This window comes from Pipistrellus hanaki, assembly GCF_964339955.1.
Source record: "Pipistrellus hanaki genome assembly, chromosome: 19".
In the NCBI taxonomy this organism is placed as follows: domain Eukaryota; kingdom Metazoa; phylum Chordata; class Mammalia; order Chiroptera; family Vespertilionidae; genus Pipistrellus; species Pipistrellus hanaki.
In genome coordinates this window covers 8,167,541-8,188,602 of record NC_140521.1, presented here as the reverse complement: position 1 = coordinate 8,188,602, position 21,062 = coordinate 8,167,541, and the positions used below count along the sequence as shown (strand labels likewise).

The following is a 21,062-nucleotide window of genomic DNA, read 5'->3' as shown; positions in this document are numbered from 1 at the left end:
GACACGTCGCCACGTGACTCCGCCTATGGGACCTCTGGAGAGGCTGAGGGGGCGCGTTTGGATGAGGCGAGAAAGGGGGGTGGTGGGGCAAGATGGCGGCTCACCTGTCCTATGGGCGAGTGAACCTGAACGTGCTGCGCGAGGCGGTGCGTCGGGAGCTGCGCGAATTCCTGGACAAGTGCGCGGGAAGCAAGGTGAGGGGCGGGCGGTGGCCACGGCGCCCTGCAGCCCCGTCCGGCCTGGCTCTCATCCGGTCCGCCGCCCGGGCTCCCATCCGCTGAGGTAGCTGGAGCTCCCCGGAGGCGAGCAGGCGGTGGGCCCAGGGCGGACGGCCCGTACTCCTCGTGGCGTCGCGGTGTTGTGTGGTAGCAGAGGCAGCCACCGTGTTGTCTCAGTGCCTGTGGACCAGCTTATGCCCGGCGCTCTGCAGACGCCGGGGCGGGTGGGGTGATGACGCCTTGCATCACAAGGATCATAGGTGTGTCGAAGCAAATCCCAATTTGGAAAGTCTCTGAAGCACCGACACCGTGTCACCTGCTGCTCGTGCGGAGGAGAGAAGTTGTTAACTGAGGTTTTCCCTGGACCTTCCTGTTAGGCGTTTCCTGCTAGCACCCAGTTCGCAATGGAATCCGAAACTGTAGATCACGGACTTTTAAGTGATACTAGGACCTCTCCCCCTAGAATCTATCAGCTCGTCCCTCCCCCTAAATAGCTGGCAGTGAAACTGACCAGAAAAGGAGAACTGCGGAAACTCAGGAATCCGTCTTAGAAAGAAGAGAAAGCCAAGGAGTGGGTGCGAGCAGCCACTGAGAGGAGAAAACAGGCTAAGCCCTACATCCCCAGTTCAAGCTCCAGAAATGATGCTCAAATCTGAAGAAGCTCACAGATTGGATCACTGTCAATACCCTGGATGTAATATTGAATTATAGTTTTTGCAACATGTTACCATTGGGAACCTGGGTCAAGTATAGAAGGGAAACCTCTGGAGAACTTCTTACAACCGAAAGTTACCTACGTTATCTCAATAAGAGTGTCAGTTAAAAGGAAAAGAAATGATCCTGGAGGTTAGCAGTAGAAATGCCCCAGGGGCCCAGAGCAATGACCTGTGGGGTCAAGTTCCAAGTTCTGATTCCTTTTTATTATTCCTACAAGGGGCTTGACGACCCTCGGGTGGCCTGGCCCCTAACCCCTCGTTGGAGAAGGTCGCTCCACCATCCGGTCTAATTACCATATTAGCTCTTTATTATATAGGGTGCAAGGTCACTATGTGGCCTTGAACATGTTACTTAAATTTTCTGAGCCTTTTAAACTGGCGTCTTCTGTCAAAATAAGATTTGTAATACCTACATCAGAGGTTTTAATTTTTTTTTTTAATGTATTCTATTGCTTTTTTACAGAGAGGAAGGGAGAGGGATAGAGTTTGAATTATTGACGAAAGAGAAACATTGATCAGCTCCCTCCTGCACACCTCCTACTGGGGATGTGCCTGGAACCAAGGTACATGCCCTTGACTGGGATCGAACCTGGGGCCTTTCAGTCTGCAGGCCGACGCTCTATCCACTGAGCCAAGCCGGTTAGGGCCAGAGGTTTTAATTTTTATGTAATTGGATTATGATATTTATATGTAAAATACTATTGCCATTGGCAGTTTTCATATGGTTTTATGTACTACCATGACACAGGTACACAACACACTACAGTTCCTTTCTGTTGAGGGTAGTGATGAAGCCTTAATTTTCCTGTGACCACCACTACCATCCCTTGCCCTTGCTGTTTTTCTTTAGGCCTGCAGGTTATGAATGTGGTCAGAGTCTAATAAAATTTTTAATTCAGAGCCCTACCCGGTTTGGTTCAGTGGATAGAGCATTGGCCTGTGGATGGAAGGTTCCCGCATTTGGTCCCGGGTGGGTTTGATCCCAGTCAAGGGCATATGACTGGGTTGTGGGCTAGATCCCCAGTGGGGGGTGTGCAGGAGGCAGCCCATCAATGATTGTCTTCATTGATGTTTCTGTCTCTTCATCTCCCTTCCTCTCTCAAATCAATAAAAATACTTTAAAAAAATTTTTTTAATTCAAAGTTTGAAGCCGATCAATAGATAGAGCGTCGGCTTGGGGACTGAGGGGTCCCGGGTTCGATTCCGGTCAGGGGCATGTACCTTGGTTGCGGGCATATTCCCAGTAGGGGGTGTGCAAGAGGCAGCTGATCGATGACTCTCTCTCATCGATGTTTCTAGCTCTGTATCTCTCTCTCTTCTTCTCTGTACAAAATCAATAAAATATATTTAAAAAAAAAAAAGTTTGAAGCCGAGAGTCCTACCAAGTATGACTGCTATTTTCTGTTGATACTGTTGACATTCCTGATAGTAACCATAATAAGAGAATGTTTCTCCCCTCTTGTAGGCAATAGTTTGGGATGAATACCTCACAGGACCATTTGGCCTGATTGCACAGTATTCACTACTGAAGGTAAATGAGCTGTTCTGGTTTTGTTGAGGGATTAATAATTATGCCTTTTCACAGTAATAATGGTATTTTACATTTTCTCCCGAACAACTGGCCTATAAAGCTGTTTGGTCTTTGTAAACACGGATACTAAATTCTTGGCTAACATTTTGATCCTTTGGCCTGTGATGCTACACTGATTCTAATTCTGGGGAAATTACTAACATTGCATTATATGACCATTACCTGGTGTCTTTGATAGGCAATCATGCGAGAGTCGTTCGAATTCAGATACAACAACAGTGACTTCGCCCTGAAACTTGGTGCTTTATACATCTGGCTTTGGGGAATCTAAATTTGGGTAATTAAGAACTAAGAGCATTTGGCTAGGAGGATAGGATGTCTGAGTCTGGATATGACAGGTAAAGACAGGTGTTTTTTTTTTGTTAACCTTTTGTGTATGTTTCCCTAGGAACATGAAGTGGAAAAAATGTTCACCCTTAAAGGAAGTCGTTTGCCGGCAGCTGATGTCAAGAATATTATTTTTTTTGTCAGACCCAGGCTAGAATTGATGGATATAATTGCTGAAAATGTGCTCAGGTATTTCTCATAGCTTGTGTTTGATTCAAAAGAGGTGGGTCCTCCAGGTGGTCTTACTGTAATGAGCTCCTCCTTGCAACCCCACTCTCTTGCCAGTGCATTGGAGGGTGGTCTTTTGAAAACTGGGGCAGGCATGAAAGGATAAGGGGGATGGGGCACTTGTAAAGTTGTCCAAACAGTTTTGGGGGTGGGGTGTCATCGCATAACCCCATCCTTTTATAGGACAGCTAAATATGTGGGCCTGTGTTAGTATAAGGGTCTCTAATTAAAAAGAAAAAAGAAAAACCTCTAACGGTTGTTTTTCAGTATACTGAATATAGTGTACTTGAATCTCATAAGCAGAATAAGAAAGAGCTGATTAAAATTTAATACAGCCTCGCTATATAGAGGAAGTTGTCCCAGCCCAGTCTGCACTCTGTACAATTGATTGGTGTGGCCCCTAAAACCTTAAAAGCAAATGGGCTATTTTGGGAAGTTCACTGTGAAGGAGAGTGCAGAGGGGAGTCAAGAATGATCTTTCCTTTTAATGTAAGACTCCGTATCTGCATTGGTTTGGTTTAAAGAGCCATTTGTTTTCAGGAAGACACAAATATCCTGTTTCAATAAACCTGAAAGCTTTAGTGCCCTATAATTAGTTTAAGAGGATGCTAGCAAATGCATTACAAAGTTGTGGCAATAAATCAATGTTGCTTTTCTTTCGGGGAGGGGAAAAAAAAAAGAGAGCAACTGTAACAATATGGGTCTGAAAGTCAAATATTGGTATATTTATCAGGCCAACATTTATTTAGTGCCTGCTGTGTACCAGGCGTAGGACCAGACTCGGAGAATAATATAAATAAAATGGTTTGTGACCTTAAAGAGCTCATAAACTAACAGACGTTACTTCTCTTGCAGTGAAGACAGACGTGGCCCAGCAAGAGATTTCCACATTTTGTTTGTGCCACGTCGTAGCTTACTGTGTGAACAGCGGCTGAAGGACCTGGGTGTGTTGGGCTCCTTCATTCACAGGGAGGAGTATAGCTTGGATCTCATTCCCTTTGACGGGGATCTCTTATCCATGGAATCAGAGGGAGCCTTCAAAGTAAGTCTGGTATTTTCTTTCTTAAGTGTCAGACTTAAACTCTTGCCAAACTTATAAGTATGACAGTGTCCAGGCTATTGTTTTAACTTGCATTTCCTTGTTACTGGAACCTGAGCTTTTCCATAGGGATATTAATGTTTAAGATTTTTCTTTTTAGCCGAGACCAGTTTGGCTCAGTGGATAGAGCATCGGCCTGCGGACTGAAAGGTCCCGGGTTCAATTCCGGTCAAGGGCATGTATCTTGGTTGCGGGCACATCCCCAGCAGGGGGCGTGCAAGAGGCAGCTGATTGATGTTTCTAGCTTTCTATCCTTCTCTCTTCCTTTCTGTAAAAAATCAATAAAATATATAAAAAAAAAAAAAAGATTTTTCTTTTTAGCAAATTGCATGTTCGTTTTTCTTTACCCATTTTTTTCTTTTGAAGAATTCTTTATGTATTTTGGGTACTTATCATTGTGGGTTATAAAAGCTGCTAGTATCTTCTCCCAGTCTGTGGCTTGGCTTTTAACTTTAATTATAATAACTTTTTACTAGGTAGACATTTCCAATGATAAAGTAGTTACATTTTTAAAAAATGTTTTTATTTTAGAGAGAGGAAGAAAAGAGAGAGAAAGAAACATCGATGTGAGAGAGAGACATCAATGGATTGCTTCCTGTACACACCCTGACCTGGGATTGAACCCACAACCTGGGTACATGCCCTGACCGCAAATCGAAACCGCAACCTTACAGTGCATCTGATGATGCTCGAACTGGACTCTTCCCCCCCCCCCAAATTTCAAACATACCCATCACCTAGATTCTGGAATTAACATTTTGCTGTGTTTGCTTTGTCACGTATCTATAACGGTACCATCATAATGAATTCACATGTGTAATTAATGTGAATTGGCAGCAGCTAGGAAACGTGTCCTGGCATGACAAAACTTGTCCAGAGGCGTGAGCTCCTGTTTATGTAATCCGGGATTTGCAAAGCAGGGCAGAATTATTTACTGCTGAGAACGGTGAGCCCTGGGCTTTGTGTGTTCACTTAAAGATTCAGTTTAGAAAACAAGCAAGAGTTCTACCTAATATTAAATTCAACCCTGATTCCTGATGGAGTTGCATTTTACTTATTTATGTGATTTTTAAAAATATGCTTTTAGCCAAAACCGGTTTGGCTCAGTGGATAGAGCATCGGCCTTCGGACTGAAAGGTCCCAGGTTCGATTCCGATCAAGGGCATGTACCTTGGTTGCAAGCACATCCCCAGTAGAGGGTGTGCAAGAGGCAGCTGATCAATTCTCTCTCATCGATGTTTATAACTCTCTCTCTTCCTCTCTGTAAAAAATTAATAAAATATATTTAAAAAAAAATATATATATATGCTTTTATTGATTCTTAGAGAGAGAGGAAGGGAGGGGAATAGAGAGATAGAAACATCGATGAGAGAGAAACTTTATACATCAGCTACCTCCTGGATGCCCCCTATTGGGGATTGAGCCCACAAGCCAGGCATGTTCCCTGATGGGGAATCAAACTGGTGATCTCTTGGTTCATGAGTTAATGCTTAACCACTGGGCCACACTGGCTGGCCTATTTATGTAACTGTTAAACTGCGAGCATTTCTCAGCATAAGGAGGCACTCTAGAGCTTTCCATGCTTGCAGGATGTGATGATCATCTCCATCATTCTATTGTACAAAATGTGGGGATTCCAGTTCTGCCCAGTTTAATGCTCAGTAACACTGCTCAGTCTAGTGTGATCTTAAGTTGTTTGTATATGTAAAAATTAGTGTACGTAATATCTACTGTGTAAAAACTAACTTAAAAAATAGCTTTGCAAGGTCAAAAAATGTGCATTTAAATGTTAATGGGTGTTAGCATTTAGCTCTCCCAAAACATGCTCCTGGATTGAAATGCCACGGGGAATTTCGCACATGCAGAATAGAGTTGGGATGTCAATACAAACAATCTCCCCACTGCCAGTAATATTAGAGCAAAAAGTTCTATACCTGTTGTTAACTCATATCTTTTTTTAAAACATAGAATTATTTTTATTATTATTATTTTTAAAATATATTTTATTGATTTTTTACAGAGAGGAAGGGAGAGAGATAGAGAGCCAGAAACATCGATGAGAGAGAAACATCGACCAGCCGCCGCCTGCACACCCCCTCACCGGGGATGTGCGCGCGACCAACGTACATGCCCTTGATCGGAATCGAACCCGGGACCTTTCAGTCCGCAGACCGACGGTCTACCGCTGAGCCAAACCGGTTTCGGCCCTGATGTTTTTTTCTTGAATTTCACCTTAGCTCTGCTCCACTTGGGACTTTTTAATAATTTTTACAAAAAGTCTTATCTTCTCACATTCTTTTTTTTTTTAATATATATTTTTGTTGATTTCAGAGAGGAAGGGAGAGAGAAATAGAAATGTCGATGATGAGAGAGAATCATTGACCAGCTGTCTCCTGAACGCCCTCCCCTCCCCCACCAGGGACCAGCCCACAACCCGGGCATGTGCCCTTGGTTGGAATCGAACCCAGGACCCTTCAGTCTGCAGGCTGGTGCTCTATTGAGCCAAACCGGCTAGGGCTGTACACATTCTTGACTTTGGCCTGTCATGTTCAGTGAAATGGTGAGATGCACGAGATTTGGAAGAACCTTTCACTGTCTCTTCCTTAACCCCTCGTCATCCCTGTCCCCGCCCTCCTGGCTTTGGAGACTAGGGGTACCTTGGTGGCAGTGCAGCGAACCATTAAATGATGGTTGTAAAAAATCCAAATTTATAATAAAAGTTAACCTTAACTAAGCACATTTTAAAAATATATTTTATTGATTTTGTACAGAGAGGAAGGGAGAGGGATAGAGAGTTAGAAACATCGATGAGAGAGAGTCATCGATCAGCTGCCTCTTGCACACCCCCCACTGGGAATATGCCCGCAACCAAGGCACATGCCCTTGACCGGAATTGAACCCGGGACCCTTCAGTCCCCAAGCCGACGCTCTATCCATTGAGCCAAACCGGTCCCAGCATTAACTAAGCACATTTCAGCTGCTAAATATAAAGCTGTCTTTAGAAGCATTTTTCTCATTTAGTCCTTGTGCTATGTGGAATGCGCTCCATTCTACCAAGAATACATCGAGGCCCAGAGAGGTTGTCTAGTTGGTTGGGGACCAGCTGGACAGTGACAGCGGGGATCAGGTCAAGGCACCCCGAGTCCAAAGCCTGGGCGCTTCCTTCCAGGGTCAGGACTCATCACTTCCCTTTCTCACTTCTCAGCAAGCAAATATTAAAAATAAGTATATTTTAGTATATTCTACACAATGCACTTCGTATGTTTTATAAAGTAAAATGTGTTTTCTGAGAATTATATCATGCTTTAAAGATGGTTCGACCATTCCTTTTCCTCTCTCACGATGTTCACGGCCGTCATTTGTTGTCGGTACATGTGAAACCTGCCTCGTGTTTGTAAAAACTGCAAAGTATTCTGTTGTGTGGTCCTCTGGGGTTCAGAGAATGTGCACATTTGAGTATTAGCATGTGGCCCTCCAGAATATCCTACCAAAGCTTATATTCCCCATGGCGAATGGGAGAACCCGTGTAAGCCTTTATTAATCAGTAAGTTATTCAAGAGCTGATAAACTAAGAGTTGGCATGCCTGGTGAGCCCTTTCCTTCCAGAAGGTTCTGCCCCCGGAGAATTGCTTCCACAGCTGTACCCCGAGAGCTGAGCTGTTGGCCCTGTGGCCTGGAGTGCCAAACAGCAGCTTTGTAAAAGGGACTTGGGTCCCATCTCCTGCTTCCCCGGCAAAGTGGAATCCCGGTGCCAGACGGTGGGTACCCAACCGTGGCCTGACAGTGACCTTCCATTTCTCCCCGCAGGAGTGCTACCTGGAGAGCGACCAGACCTGCCTCTACCACGCAGCCAAGGGGCTGATGACACTGCAGGCTCTGTACGGGACCATCCCGCAGATCTTCGGGAAAGGAGAGTGCGCCCGGGTGAGAAACGCCGTGTTTCTGGTGGGGAAGGAGAGGGAAGGGAGCGGGAAGCCATTTATAAACGAATCCCGCTAATCCAGGGGTCTTCAAACTTTTTAAAGTGGGGGCCAGATCACGGTCCCTCAGAGAGCTGGAAGGCCGGACTATATGAACTACTAATTCCTACTGTAACACCTCGGCTGCACTCACTGCCCAAAAAACCTGGCGGGCCGGATCAGACTCCTCTGCGGGCCGCATGTGGCCCGCGGGCCGTAGTTTGAAGACCCCTGCCTAATCCTTTTTATTTGGGGACTCGCCTGCTTGCTAAAACTTACTCATAACCCCCAAAGTGATATTCAGTGGTTTGAGGACATGCCCGAAACAGCAAACCATTTGAGCTGTCCAGCGCGCATGTTGGCAGCTGAGGTTGAACAGAGTGCTGCTCTGCCCTCTTGTTTCAGCTCCTGCTGTAAAGTGTCCTTTCTGCCCCTAAATGGGCCCACACACTGCTTAATGCCACGTCTTTTGCATCTTTGTGCTTCTTATTGGTGGTTTGCTGTTAAAACGGTCCTCTCGCGGAGTGAAAGGGTGTCTCGTGTCCCTGAGCTCAGAAAGGCTGTGACAGGCCTCCTGAGAAAACACGTGAGGCTGGCTTCATTCAGGTGTGGGTGCCGCTGGGCTGATGGGCTCACAGTCAGTGAATCAACAATATATCTTTTTTTTTAATGTGTTTTTTTAATTGATTTTAGAGAGGAAGGGAGAGGGAGAGAGAGAAACATCCATGATGAGAGAGAATCATTAATCAGCTGCCTCCTGCAGGCCCCACACTGGGGATCGAGCCCACAACCCTGGCATATGCCCTGGCTGGGAATTGAACCATGACCTCTTGGTTCATAGTAGATGCTTAGCCACTGAGACATGCTGGTTGGGCTCAACAGTATATCTTAAAGAGACTTTAAACAGCAGCATATTAAAGGTTACGTGTTGACCAGTTATGGACATGTGACCAGAGCCCGCAGGAACCTCACCCCCCGTTTCCGCCAGGAGCTGTGGCTCAGTACTCGCTGATTCCTATTCACATGACTTTATAGAACACAGCCGCCAGGTATAACACAGATAGACCGTCCCTGATTTTGTGCCCCATTGAGAAATACCGGTCGCCATTGGCCACAGAGTGAGTGTTGGGATGGGTGGCCAGCAGCAAGCGCTGTCTATAGCTTCTAATTTCTTATCTATCTCACATTCCACAGTGTTTCTCTTTTTTTTACTTTTCTGATTGTCTTTCTGTTTTTAGCCAAATTTTAAAATCGGCTCATTCCCAGGAGGGTCCCACCTGATCCAATATTTTATTTCCAGCAAGTGGCCAACATGATGATCAGGATGAAGAGAGAGTTCACAGGAAGCCAGAATTCCGTATTTCCTGTTTTTGATAATCTCTTACTGCTTGATCGAAATGTGGACTTATTAACACCCCTGGCCACTCAGCTGACGTATGAAGGACTCATCGACGAAATTTACGGCATTCAGAACAGTAAGTAAAGTGCCATCTATTTTTACTAATAGAACGTTTGGCCAAGATAACAGTCATTTTTTTTTTTTTGAAGGTGCTTTCTTTGCATATAACTCAGAGAATAATTGAAAATACAAAAATACTGCTTTTGACTTTTAGACACTAGAGGTAAACAGGGTCCAAGCGAACGTGCTTGTGCCCGGTGCGCAGAGGCCTGGGGTTAATCCAGGCGGCACTGCAGCGTGTGGGAAGCTGGGAGAGGGGGCCTGGGTGGGTTTGGAAAGGGGAGAGTGTCCAGGGTGGTGCTGGGAGGGGCAGGCAGCAGCATCAAAGCGGGCAGTGACAGGCGACCAGCTTGCTAACACAGAGAACGTAGTGGGGAACGTCACTCTGGGGGGAAGGCTCATACGGGCGGTTGGGGACACGAGGGAAGATGGACGGACGGCCTGCAAGAGTTTAGGCTTGACAGAATCTCAGGTCAGAGGTCACCAACGTGTTTGTTTTTGGCCCACCCGCTGTCTGTTTCTATCAGCATTTAAAGCTGGATAGAATCTTTAATAATGCTGACTGATTTCCTTACGATCCGAGTCTACTTTGATCATGGAAAAGTCAGAGCCTCGGTGCTGTGCACCATTTTCAGTCCCTTTTGGGACGATTCTGCTCTGCGCCTGGTTTTCCCAGGAGGTGCACAGGCTTGTTCCCATCCCTGCTGCCAGGTTACGTGAAGTTGCCTCCAGAGAAATTCGCGCCCAAGAAGCAGGGCGACGGCAGTAAGGACCTTCCCACGGAAGCCAAGAAGCTGCAGCTGAACTCGGCGGAGGAGCTGTACGCCGAGATCCGCGACAAGAACTTCAACGCCGTGGGCTCCGTGCTCAGCAAGAAAGCCAAGGTGATCTCGGCTGCGTTCGAGGTGAGCTGGTGTCCCAGGCCAGACGCCCTTTCAACTTCTCCCCCGGAGGAAGGTATTCTGGTGACTTCCCCCTTTCTGGGAGGGGCAGGCAGTGTTTACAGTTTACAGGTTTTTGCCATAAACACTTGTTTTCCCTCCTTTGTCATTATTTCCTACCCCACTTAAGAGGAAGCCAGCTGTACTATAAATAAAAGATCCTCTGTAATAGAACTTGCAATTTGGGGTGAAAACTCCCAAGCTTGGCCAACACGCTGGTGGCAAAGGCCCCCAGAGACTCATGGGTGATAATGAGAGCGAACCCCCCAGCAGCGGGAGCTTTGAAATTGGCAGCTTCATTATCAGCTTCCCGCGGCTCCTGCCCGGTCCCTGTGGCACTCTGGGTTTGGTTGGTTTTGAACCTTGGGAATCAGTGTGATGTACACGGAGTACGTGGGCGTTAGAGACATGAATTTGGGGAGCTTTTGAAAGCTAACTTTCCACTGAGTATGTATTTCCAGATTTCATCTTTCTTAGGAATTACATCCATTTATTCGATTGTCATGTTTCTGAAGTTACTTTTGGTTTAAATGACTACTCAGTCAAAATTGGTTAAAAAAAACCAATATTTTCTCATCACTAAGCGAGGTTCACTTAGTTCAAGGACATTATTCAAAATTAAGGCTCAGTAAGAAGGCTGGCTCTTTCCTTCCTGTTATAGAAGGAACTTGCTTGTTTATGTTCCCCCTCTTAACATAGTGCTTTCCTTTAGTGTTTTACTGCAAAATGCCTGTGGTTTGCCCAACACTGTCCCCGCACATACACTCAGATCCCACAAAATACTGTTCCCAGCATGAGCTGGCAGCTGGGCAGAGACAACCACAGACATTTGCTCGGGACAGAAGCACCAGCGCAGTGAACAGGCACCGAGAACGGACCCTTTCTGGTTTTCCATGCGATGTTGGAGCTGGGTTTGGCCTGATTCATTTTCACCCCTTTCTTTTTGCCACGTTAAACTAAACTAAGCAAAACAAAGCACAGCTCTCTACGGCGAGTCTCTTCTTTTCTCGCGGTTCTGCCCCTCCAGGAGAGGCACAACGCCAAGACGGTGGGGGAGATCAAGCAGTTCGTCTCGCAGCTGCCCCACATGCAGGCCGCCCGCGGCTCGCTGGCGAACCACACCTCCATCGCCGAGCTCATCAAAGACGTCACTAGTGAGTACCCAGGGCTGCGGTTCGCCGGGCTGCCTCGCCGACCTGCCCGTGTCTGCCCCGTGGCCATGGCTCCTCTGTGACTCTGTGTTAATTAAGCGCATGTTCACAGTTAAAAGCGTGCCATTCGTGGAGAGCACATTTCTTCTGATTATTAAAATAATATCATGGGGTAAACTTTTGGGGATACCAATAAGAGGGAGCAAAAGTTTTCCATAAGTTTGCCACCATAATACAAGGCAGTTAATTTTTGCCTGTTGTTAAGGGTTACTTGATTAGAACAATGGGATGTTTCTGTTTCTGTTTTTCCCTTGAAAACTTTCCACAGAATTGGCATATAGCATACAGTGAGTGTTTTGAAAGAGTTCAGAGGGTGTATATTAAACCAAAGACAAGCTTATTCTTTAAAACCCAGGCTGTAAAAGCTGCCAGGAGACTGGTCAGTGCCCTGTACTGTGAAGTACACTTTGAGTCTTAGCTGTAGCACAGTGTTGGGTAGAAATCAGGTGGCCCTGGGTTGAGTCTGATGATGCAATATTCCGGGGAAACTAGCTTTCACTGAAACTGAGGCAGCATTTTCGAGTTTTGAGGATAGCAAAGGGGCTCGGGGCCGCTCTGTCTAGATGGGACTTAGGAATACAGGGTCATAGGGTTTCCATGCCTTTAGAAGGTTTTCGCCAGGAGGCTGTTTCAGCCTGTGGCCTGCCTGCTTTTGCATGTCTTGCTTCTTAATCATGCTCTATTCATAAAAAAAACATCACTCAGATAAATGGACATTTTTTTGATTTCTAAGTTGCAAATCTCCTAATTACTTTTTAGCTTCTGAAGACTTCTTTGATAAGTTGACAGTGGAGCAGGAGTTTATGTCTGGAATAGACACTGATAAGGTTCGTGAACAATTAAACTGTCTAACAAATAGTAAATACTGTATCAAACATAAGGCCATAGCTAGAAAAGCAATGGCTTTGACTCCAATGTCTCGCTTAAGTATTTTTAAGAGCAAATGCAGAATGAAAATACAGCTTTTATCAGTAACAGGTATTTAACGCTGCTCTGTGGAGAGCACTTCCTGTGATGCAGGGAAGGTGAGATCCAGCCCCGAATTCGGAGCTTCAGGGGCTGTACTGGGCAAATTGAGATACTTGCTTTCAGAGAGAATTGGCCATATATTTCCTTACATAGTCACCTCTATTAGTAAATTAAAATGGTTCATTTTATGAAAACTTCCACCTTCTAAAAACATTCATGTTGCTGATAAATTGCTACTTCACTGGGATAGACTAGGCCACCCATCCCTCTCAGGACATTGACGGGCATCTGGACTGTTGAACATGTCCTCACCGGCCTCCTGCTCCTGGTGACGGGGGGAGGGGGAGGGGGGAGACTTGGGGGGGTGCCAGGGGCTGGAGGGGGCTTAGGGGATGGGAAGTGGAGGGGGACATTCTCCCACAAATCTCCTTTGTTTGATTTTTAAAAATATATATATATATTATTGATTTTGTACAGAGAGGAAAGGAGAGAGATACAGAGTTAGAAACATCAATGAGAGAGAGTCATCGATCAGCTGCCTCTTGCACACCCCCTACTAGGGATGTGCCTGCAACCAAGGTACATGCCCTTGATCGGAATCGAACCTGGGACCCTTCAGTCCCCAAGCCGACACTCTATCCATTGAGCCAAACCAGTTTCGGCCTTTGTTTGATTTTTAAAAATAATAGTATGTATCAAGGTCTGAGGTCCCCACACCAGGTGATGGTAGAGGTCTGTCTGTACTTTGTTCCAGGTCAATGGTTACATTGAGGACTGTATTGCCCAGAAGCATTCGCTGATCAAGGTGTTAAGACTTGTTTGCCTCCAGTCGGTGTGCAATAGTGGACTCAAACAAAAGGTTCTGGATTATTACAAAAGAGAAATTCTCCAGGTCAGTGTGCATGTGTGCGTGCGTGCGTGCGTGTGTGTGTTTAATATATTCTTATTGATTTCAGAGAGGAAGGGAGAGAGAGAGAAACATCAGTGATGAGAGAATCATTTATCGGTTGCCTCATGCACTCCTCACAGTGGGGATAAAGCTCGCAACCCAGGCGTGTGCCCTGACTGGGAATCAAACCGTGACCTCTTGGTTCATACACTGAGTCAGGTGAGCCAGGCTAGGTCAGTATATTTTTAAATTACTAGTTTGCCAAGGGAGAAACAATTTAAAAAACATGCAAAAACAAAGACTTCCAAAATCTGCTCATTTCAGTTGGGCCCATACATTTTGACTCTGAATACATTAAATCCCTCCGAAACAAACGAGCCGGACTAATTGTGAGGGACCGGCCGTTTTGGGCAGTCCTTTCCCCGGGCCATGGTCCGTCATGGCCTGGACCTCAGTGGCGTGCCCCGGAGAGCAGAACAAGACTTCTCAGTGGTGCTCTTTTGTGAAAGTCCCAAAAGCCCTTTCCTGATCTGACCTCCAGGCCGAATGACTTGTCTTGCAGACGTATGGCTACGAGCACATTCTGACCTTACACAACCTGGAGAAGGCTGGCCTGCTGAAACCGCAGATCGGGGGCAGGAACAATTACCCGACCATCCGGAAAACCCTGCGCCTCTGGATGGATGACGTCAACGAACAAGTAAGGCACCTTCTCACGCCAGCTTAGTCAGCGACCGGGTAACAGCCCATGTGATAGCATGTTCTAATGTGAAAAAGGAATGCATTTGTGTGTGACAGCTGTCAGAATCCCAGCAGGAAACGGGCGCTCTCACACTGGGTAGAGGAGAGTGCCATAAAGATGGGGCGGGGCAGTGAGAGGCAGTGCAGTGGGCAGCGCTTACCAGGCGAGGCCTGAGGGCCAGGAGAGCGAGCCGTTCTGGAGACCTGTGCCAGTCGTGGACAGAGCTGGCTGGAGGGGCCGTCTGACAAGACGAGGGGTGACGGGCCTCTGGTGGAGGGCCACAGCCAGCCGCCAGCTGAGTCACAGAGCAGGGGTCCTCAAACTTTTTAAAGTGGGGGCCAGATCACGGTCCCTCAGAGAGCTGGAGGGCCGGACTATATGAACTACTAATCCCTACTGTAACACCTCGGCTGCGCTCACTGCCCAAAAAACCTGGCGGGCCGGATCAGACTCCTCTGCGGGCCGCATGTGGCCCGCGGGCCGTAGTTTGAAGACCCCTGTCACAGAGGAAGCCAGCGTGGAAAAACCCTGATCTCACTGCTGCCCACTCTACGTGCTTATCGGGTGCCTCCCATGGGCCCAGCCCAAACGGGGGACTGGGCGAGCGGTGGTGCAGAGCCTGCAGTCTGCCTCAGGCTCAGAGCCAAGGCGGGCAGAGAGGATCTGGGAGGAACCCAGTGTGTGCGGTGACACGTCGTCATAAAAGGATAAACGCCTAAAAGTAGAATTTCTGGGTTCAAAGGTTATGCACATGGTTACCCAGCTAGAGTGCCAGGTTGCCCTCCAAAAAGTTTCTTGCCAAACGAAGTAACAATTTTCATCTCCGGTCCCTAGAGATGCTCTGCATGGCTTTTCAAACTGTGAGTCAGAAGTCAGCTTCCGGCTGCGAAGATGTGGAGGGTGATTTGTGGCTTTGCCTTCAAAGACAAATCAAATAATTTGGGGTTATCCGAAAGGCCCGTTAGGTGGCTCTGAGTCTCTATACCCACAGGCTTTTCCCCCTTTACTTTTGCCACAGAATCCCACGGACATATCCTACGTGTACAGTGGCTACGCCCCTCTCAGCGTGCGGCTGGCCCAGCTGCTCTCCCGGCCCGGCTGGCGGAGCATTGAGGAGGTCCTGCGCATCCTCCCGGGGCCCCACTTCGAAGAGAGGCAGCCATTGCCCACGGGGCTGCAAAAGAAACGTGAGTCCGCGGCCCGGATCCACAGATCGTTCTGTGCCCTTAGTGTGGTTTTCATGTATTATGCAGTTGCTTTGTAGAACACATTTGTAAAGTCCTTGGGAGTCAGAGTCCAATATACCTCTTTTGTTAGTTGCTAATGTATACTGTAAGCAGGGGAACCCATTGTTCCCTCGGGGGTAGCAGCTTTCAGCTCCGGAGTTGAGGATCTCAGTAGTTAGAAAAAACATTTGAGAGCAAAATTGTGTGTCTGAGTTTCAAATGAACTGTCAGACCAAGACACATTTGACATTTTTTTTCTCTTATGAATGATGCAGTTTTGTTTTTTAAATGTTTTTATTGTTTTTTAGAGAGGGAGGAAGGGAGAGGGAGAGATGGAAAGACTAGTGAGAGAGAGACCTCAGCATTGAATGGCTGCCTCCTGCACGCCCCCTACTTCGGATTGAGCCCACAACCAATCAGGGCATGTGCTTTGACTGGGACTTGAACCAGCAGCCTCTTGGCGCATGGTCCGATGCTTAACCATTGAGCCACACCAGCTGGGCAATATGCAGTTTTTAAGAGGCGGGAAGAGAAGCTCCAGTAACATATAACTTAATTCTGAAACGTTTCAATTTTAGGCCAGCCGGGGGAAAACCGAGTCACCCTGATATTTTTCCTCGGGGGCGTTACCTTTGCCGAAGTCGCCGCCCTCCGCTTTCTCTCCCAGTTGGAAGATGGAGGCACAGAATATGTCATTGCCACCACGAAACTAATGAACGGGGCCACGTGGATGGAGTCTCTGATGGAAAAGCTTGTGTAGGGCGCGCAGAGCCGATGGAACAAGCAAACTGCAGAACGAACTGCCCCTTTGAGGAAGCTGCTGGAAGGAAGTCCAGCCCCACGGAGGCGTAACAAACCCAGGAATACAAAACTGGCTTTGGGGTCAGCCTCGTGAATGATGCTGTTTTCTCCCTCCCGCTGCTCTTTTGTGTTCCTCACTTTCTGAAGAAAGAAGACAACCCAGATAAAGACATCCCAGATTTTTGTGGTCTCAGCTCAGTATCTCCATCAGAGGCCTGTGGAAGGAGTGTATTAAGGAGGTGGGGATGGATAATCTGCACAGCCGCACAGATGGGACCAAGCAGGTAAAAATGGCAATAAAAGAGGAAAGTGTTGTTCAGTGGTTAGAGTGTCGGTCTGTGCACCAAAGGATTGAGGGTGCAATTCCCGGTCAAGGGCACATACCCGGGTTGCAGGTTCGATCTCCAGCCTCGGTTGGGGCTCATGTGATAAACAACCAATATGTCTTTCTTCTTCTCTTTTCCTCTCTCTCTTCCTCTCTCCTTCCCTTCCTCCCTCCCACTCTGAAAATCAATGGAAAAAACTATCCTCGGGTGAGGATTAACAACAACAAATTAAAAGATTTGCTTGTCCTGGGTTTAATTTAATTGGCATTCAGTCTGTGGAAATGGTCTTAATTTCATTAAGAAATGGATTCCCGGGTTAGAAATCCTTTCTCAGGTCCTGGTTATCCCAGGGAGATTAGTTTATACCTTCGAGCCCCAGCAGCCCGGACTGCCTCACAGTGAAACGCACCTTTGTCCCTCAGCGTTTTTGCCTCCTGGGATCCGAGTCCAGTCGAGTCTCCGTGGCTGCGGTCTTTGTCCCGTGAACAGATACTCGGTTGTGTCTCATGTGTCTGCATTCACTCGGAGCTCTCAACTTGCCCGCTCAGAGCATAGTTAGGTCAGCTCCTACAAATGCATTCCGCAGAAGACTTAAAAACATCAATTGCTTCATTTGTATGCAAATAGAAAGGGGTGGATAATTATATATTATATGCTTTTGTGTCAGTTCATTTAATACTTACAGCAGTCTTTGTCTCAGAGGAGTGTGGCCTTACTGAGAAAAGGGTATGTGAATGGTACACTCAGTCCTGGAGCGGGAAGATTGTTTACATCACGTCTGGAACTTTGTCTCCGTGGGCAGATAATTCTGCTACACCAGGAGTCTGCATAGACAAAGAAGTCTGCATAGGCACTGTTCTGGGTCTAACTATACACTTCTGAGTTTTTGCCAACAGAGAAATAAGTATTTGTATTGTAGTTAACTGTGGAGCAAGAGTGTAATGGTTAAAAGGATTAGTCTGTCTGGTGTGGTTCAGTGGTTGAGCATCGACCTATGAACCAGAGGTCACAGTTCAATTCCTGGTTGGGACAGATGCCTGGGTTACGGGCTCAATCCCCAGTGCGGGGAGTGCAGGAGGCAGCCAATTAATTGATGATTCTCATCGATGTTTCTACCTCCCTCTCCCTCTCCTCTGAAATCAATAAAAATGTTTAAAAGGGGGGTGGGAGGTGGATTAAAAACAGCATATTGAATTCTTGGAGAGAACTGGGAAGGGAAGATCCCATGTGAGTCCCGGTCCATTCTAGCTCTGCCCGCCCTGGAAATGAATTACAATTGATCATGATGTGCCTGTTTGTCTGTTGTTCTCGGTCGCATGTTCAAGACCTGCCTGTCACCAGGAGGAAGTGTTTGTAGTCAGCAGAGCTGAATTCAAGAAGAAATAGCAGAGTGAACTGTCTGCAGGGTTGTGCTAGAGATGGCAGGTGCAGAAACGTGGCATCTCAGACCATGAATCATGAACAGACCGTGGGTTAGACCCAGGCCTGATGTATTACATTGCCATGGGGTTTGATGATGGCATGTACGGAAAACAGAGGATGCCTGTTTGTCAGACAGTTGAAGAAAACAACAGTAATGTAAAACTCCTCAGATTCCCGTATTTCTAAATGAATGCATACGAACTTCAAGCCACGTCGTGTTTCTTAGTTTCAGTTCACCCGTGTGCCGAGCCGGCACGGCCAAGGGTGAACCTGAGGCGGGGCGGTGAAGGATTTAGAAAAGACAGACAAGAGAATGAAAGCTGGGTCTCGGTGGGATGCTGCTTCTCTGATGGAGAGACAGCCTGCAAGCCGTGTCTTTACTTTATAGCCAGATTCCACGAGGTGAAGTAAGGGTGTGGTCCAGTTGTTAACAATGTTCTAATCTCAATTACATGCACCTCCGCTCTATCAAGCCCACATTACTCAGCCATGTGGGACCGCAGCTATAATTCATTGTACTGGGCAGCTCTGCCCTCCAAGCTGGGACTTGCATGTGGCTTTGCCACGAGAGGACTGTGCCCTCTCATTAGTCCGAGGCTTGAACCAGTCCAAACACTGTAGCTGCTCTCCATACTCTGTTGCTATAAAACACCCAGAATTGGGTGGTGACTAGAGGCTAGAACATAGAGCTGCCTCAAGACATCATCGGAAGGGTGTGAGCTGTCGAGGACCGGAATCAGGTGTTCAACGGCCTCTCTTCTCTGTCACTTTGGTGTGGGATGAAGGTATGATTAGTTATACTTTCTCCCCTGAGACTACACAGGGCCCCGAGCCCTTCAGATGGCCAGTTCTCTCGGGGAGCAATTACTGCTTGCTGACTTCCTGAGCACTTGGTAATAGTCTGCTCTGGTTTTTAGCTGAGCTGCAGCCAGGGCAATGATTTGATAATAAGAGATCCTGATCAAATTAAAGAGCCATTTGCTTCTGGCTGATGATGTTGACAAAAGGGTTGGAGTGTGCACTGCCTGCTTTTTTTTTTTTTTTAAGGTCAAAGAAACGGTAACTACAAACTAGTACAAAAAGCAAAATAACCACCAGCAGCAAGAAGTTTATTTTCTTTCACTCTGAACACCAGGAGAATGGGCCGCTCTGCATTTGCTGCATTCGGAACTGGCTCTTGGAGCCTCTCGGTTGGAGGACTTGGAATTGGAAGTGGGCACCTTGGGAAGGTGACTGTACGATGAGTCTCTAACCTGCTCAGCTCTGTGACTTGGAGCCAAGCACTCAGCTCTTGGCTCTCAGTGCCCGGTTCTCTCACATAGGCATGCTCACAGGGGTAGGTTTCTTTAAGACGCTTTTGCTTAGTTGGCTGTCTCAGTGAATGTCGTCTGTACGGTGGTTCTTTGACGCTGAGAATAGGATGGGATCGCTCTCCATGTGAGAGTTAGAAAAGGGGTTGGAGTGTTCAGAAAAGCAGACAAGAAGGGGCATACAGTACTCCCTGGTGTGCCGCTGGCTTGGCCCATCTAAGTCAGGAGCTTTGCAGGCACCTGGGAGCTGTGGGCAGGGTGGTGACGGGCAGAGAGGGTGGGCAGGGTTACCATCCCCGCCTGGCCTGGGATCACGCATGTGCGCAGCTCCCTGGGAGCTCAGGGACCACATGGAGACTGTGATTGGTCTCTAGACCACACCTAGTTGGTGAGTGCAGCTGCTGCCTGAGAATCCCGCAGCTCTGCCGGGATCGCCGGAGTGCACACAGGCTACCATCGGACACCGGGTCGAGAGGAAGCTCTGAGCTGCCTAGGCGGAGTCCTGAAAACTTGGCTGAGTGAGTGAAATGAGGAGCGGGAAGCGAGTGGGGCGCTGAGGGGAGTTCCTGGCAGGGCAGCGGTGGGGGTAGAGAGCTGGTGGGTGATGGTCACCATGTGATTCCATCTGGGGTGGAAGAGCAGCGGGGCTGGAGCAGATGGGGAAGGAGATAAGCCCAGAATCAAACTGAGAGCCACCTCCTGGCACTCCTGCAATCCTGGCCGGCCAGAGGGCTAGCATGCCGGACCACAAAGCAAAGACCCTCAGATCTGCTACTGACCAGCGCTGGGGCCAGGGGATGGCAGAGGGGCTGCAGGGAGGCCTTTTCCACTCCAGGTGGTCTCTTCTCTTTCCCGCCGGAGCAGCAGACGGCTTGAGCTGCAGCAGAGCAGTGGGGGGGAAAAAAGCTTGACTCCATCAGCCCATTAGCAGCACTCGCAATATTAAAAATGCAGGAGGTGGATGGAGGAGCGGCTGGGGAGGGAGACGAATGCAGCAGCCGGAGCTGGGAGCAGCCAGGCTGCTCTGCCTGCCGTCCAAGCCCAGATCCAGCCAGGGAGCCCAAGAACCAGGGGTGACTTTTGGTTTAAAAGAGCGGCATCCGATGGTGGTGAGGGCCACAATCAGCGCTTTGGGCTTCCTTAGCCTGTGGGAGGCCTTTTCTCTTCGGAGAGTGGGACCTCCCCCAGCCACCCGCGTCCGAGGTGCCTAGAGCAGAGCCGGGCTCAGCAGCCGCCTTGTGTCCGATGGAGGCTGGCCGCGGGCGGAACCGTCGCTCCGCGTGCTCAGGCTGTCCCGGCTGCCCGTGCCCCGCAGGTCTTCGGCCACCCGCGCGGGGCGATGCCGGCCTCGTCCACCATCCACGTGCTGCAGCTGCTGCGGGAGCTGCTGGCCTTCGTGCTGCTCAGCTACACGGTACTCCTGGGCGCGCTGCTGCTGGCCGGCTGGACCACCTACTTCCTGGTGCTGAAGTGACAGCGCCTCCGCGCGGCGCCCGCCCCGCCCCTCCCGGCCTCCTCCCTCCCGGGCCGGGCTCCAGCTACCGGTCACCACGGCCCGCTCCGCCCCGCCCGGCCCGCGCCCTTAGGCCAGGGGCCCGCGCCGCGCGGAAGCGCCGGCGGTTGGGTAC

The 21,062-nt window shown here is 48.3% G+C and overlaps 2 protein-coding genes across 2 annotated transcripts; both read left to right on the top strand.

Moving 5' to 3' along the window:
* Nucleotides 1–20,305, top strand: VPS33A (VPS33A core subunit of CORVET and HOPS complexes). The gene is made up of 13 exons (XM_084867756.1): nucleotides 1–194; nucleotides 2,400–2,465; nucleotides 2,914–3,041; nucleotides 3,936–4,122; nucleotides 7,987–8,103; nucleotides 9,439–9,613; nucleotides 10,309–10,502; nucleotides 11,566–11,692; nucleotides 12,509–12,576; nucleotides 13,473–13,610; nucleotides 14,170–14,307; nucleotides 15,368–15,536; nucleotides 16,154–20,305. Exons 1-13 carry the CDS (start codon nucleotides 93–95, stop codon nucleotides 16,333–16,335), a joined length of 1,791 nt encoding a protein of 596 aa, XP_084723882.1. The 5' UTR covers nucleotides 1–92; the 3' UTR covers nucleotides 16,336–20,305.
* LOC311613641 (uncharacterized protein) lies at nucleotides 19,911–21,027 on the top strand. The gene is made up of 2 exons (XM_084867762.1): nucleotides 19,911–19,952; nucleotides 20,750–21,027. The coding sequence occupies exon 2, from the start codon at nucleotides 20,774–20,776 to the stop codon at nucleotides 20,906–20,908; it is 135 nt and encodes a 44-aa protein (XP_084723888.1). The 5' UTR covers nucleotides 19,911–19,952; nucleotides 20,750–20,773; the 3' UTR covers nucleotides 20,909–21,027.
* Nucleotides 21,028–21,062: the final 35 nt, after the last annotated feature.

Bases quoted from the DNA above. Each gene is read 5' to 3' on its own strand.
- LOC311613641 (XM_084867762.1), top strand. From the start codon at position 20,774: ATGCCGGCCTCGTCCACCATCCACGTGCTGCAGCTGCTGCGGGAGCTG.
- VPS33A (XM_084867756.1), top strand. From the start codon at position 93: ATGGCGGCTCACCTGTCCTATGGGCGAGTGAACCTGAACGTGCTGCGC. The intron at 8,104-9,438 runs GTGAGAAACGCC...TTTTATTTCCAG, and splicing joins GGAAAGGAGAGTGCGCCCGG to CAAGTGGCCAACATGATGAT. The intron at 10,503-11,565 runs GTGAGCTGGTGT...CTGCCCCTCCAG, and splicing joins TGATCTCGGCTGCGTTCGAG to GAGAGGCACAACGCCAAGAC.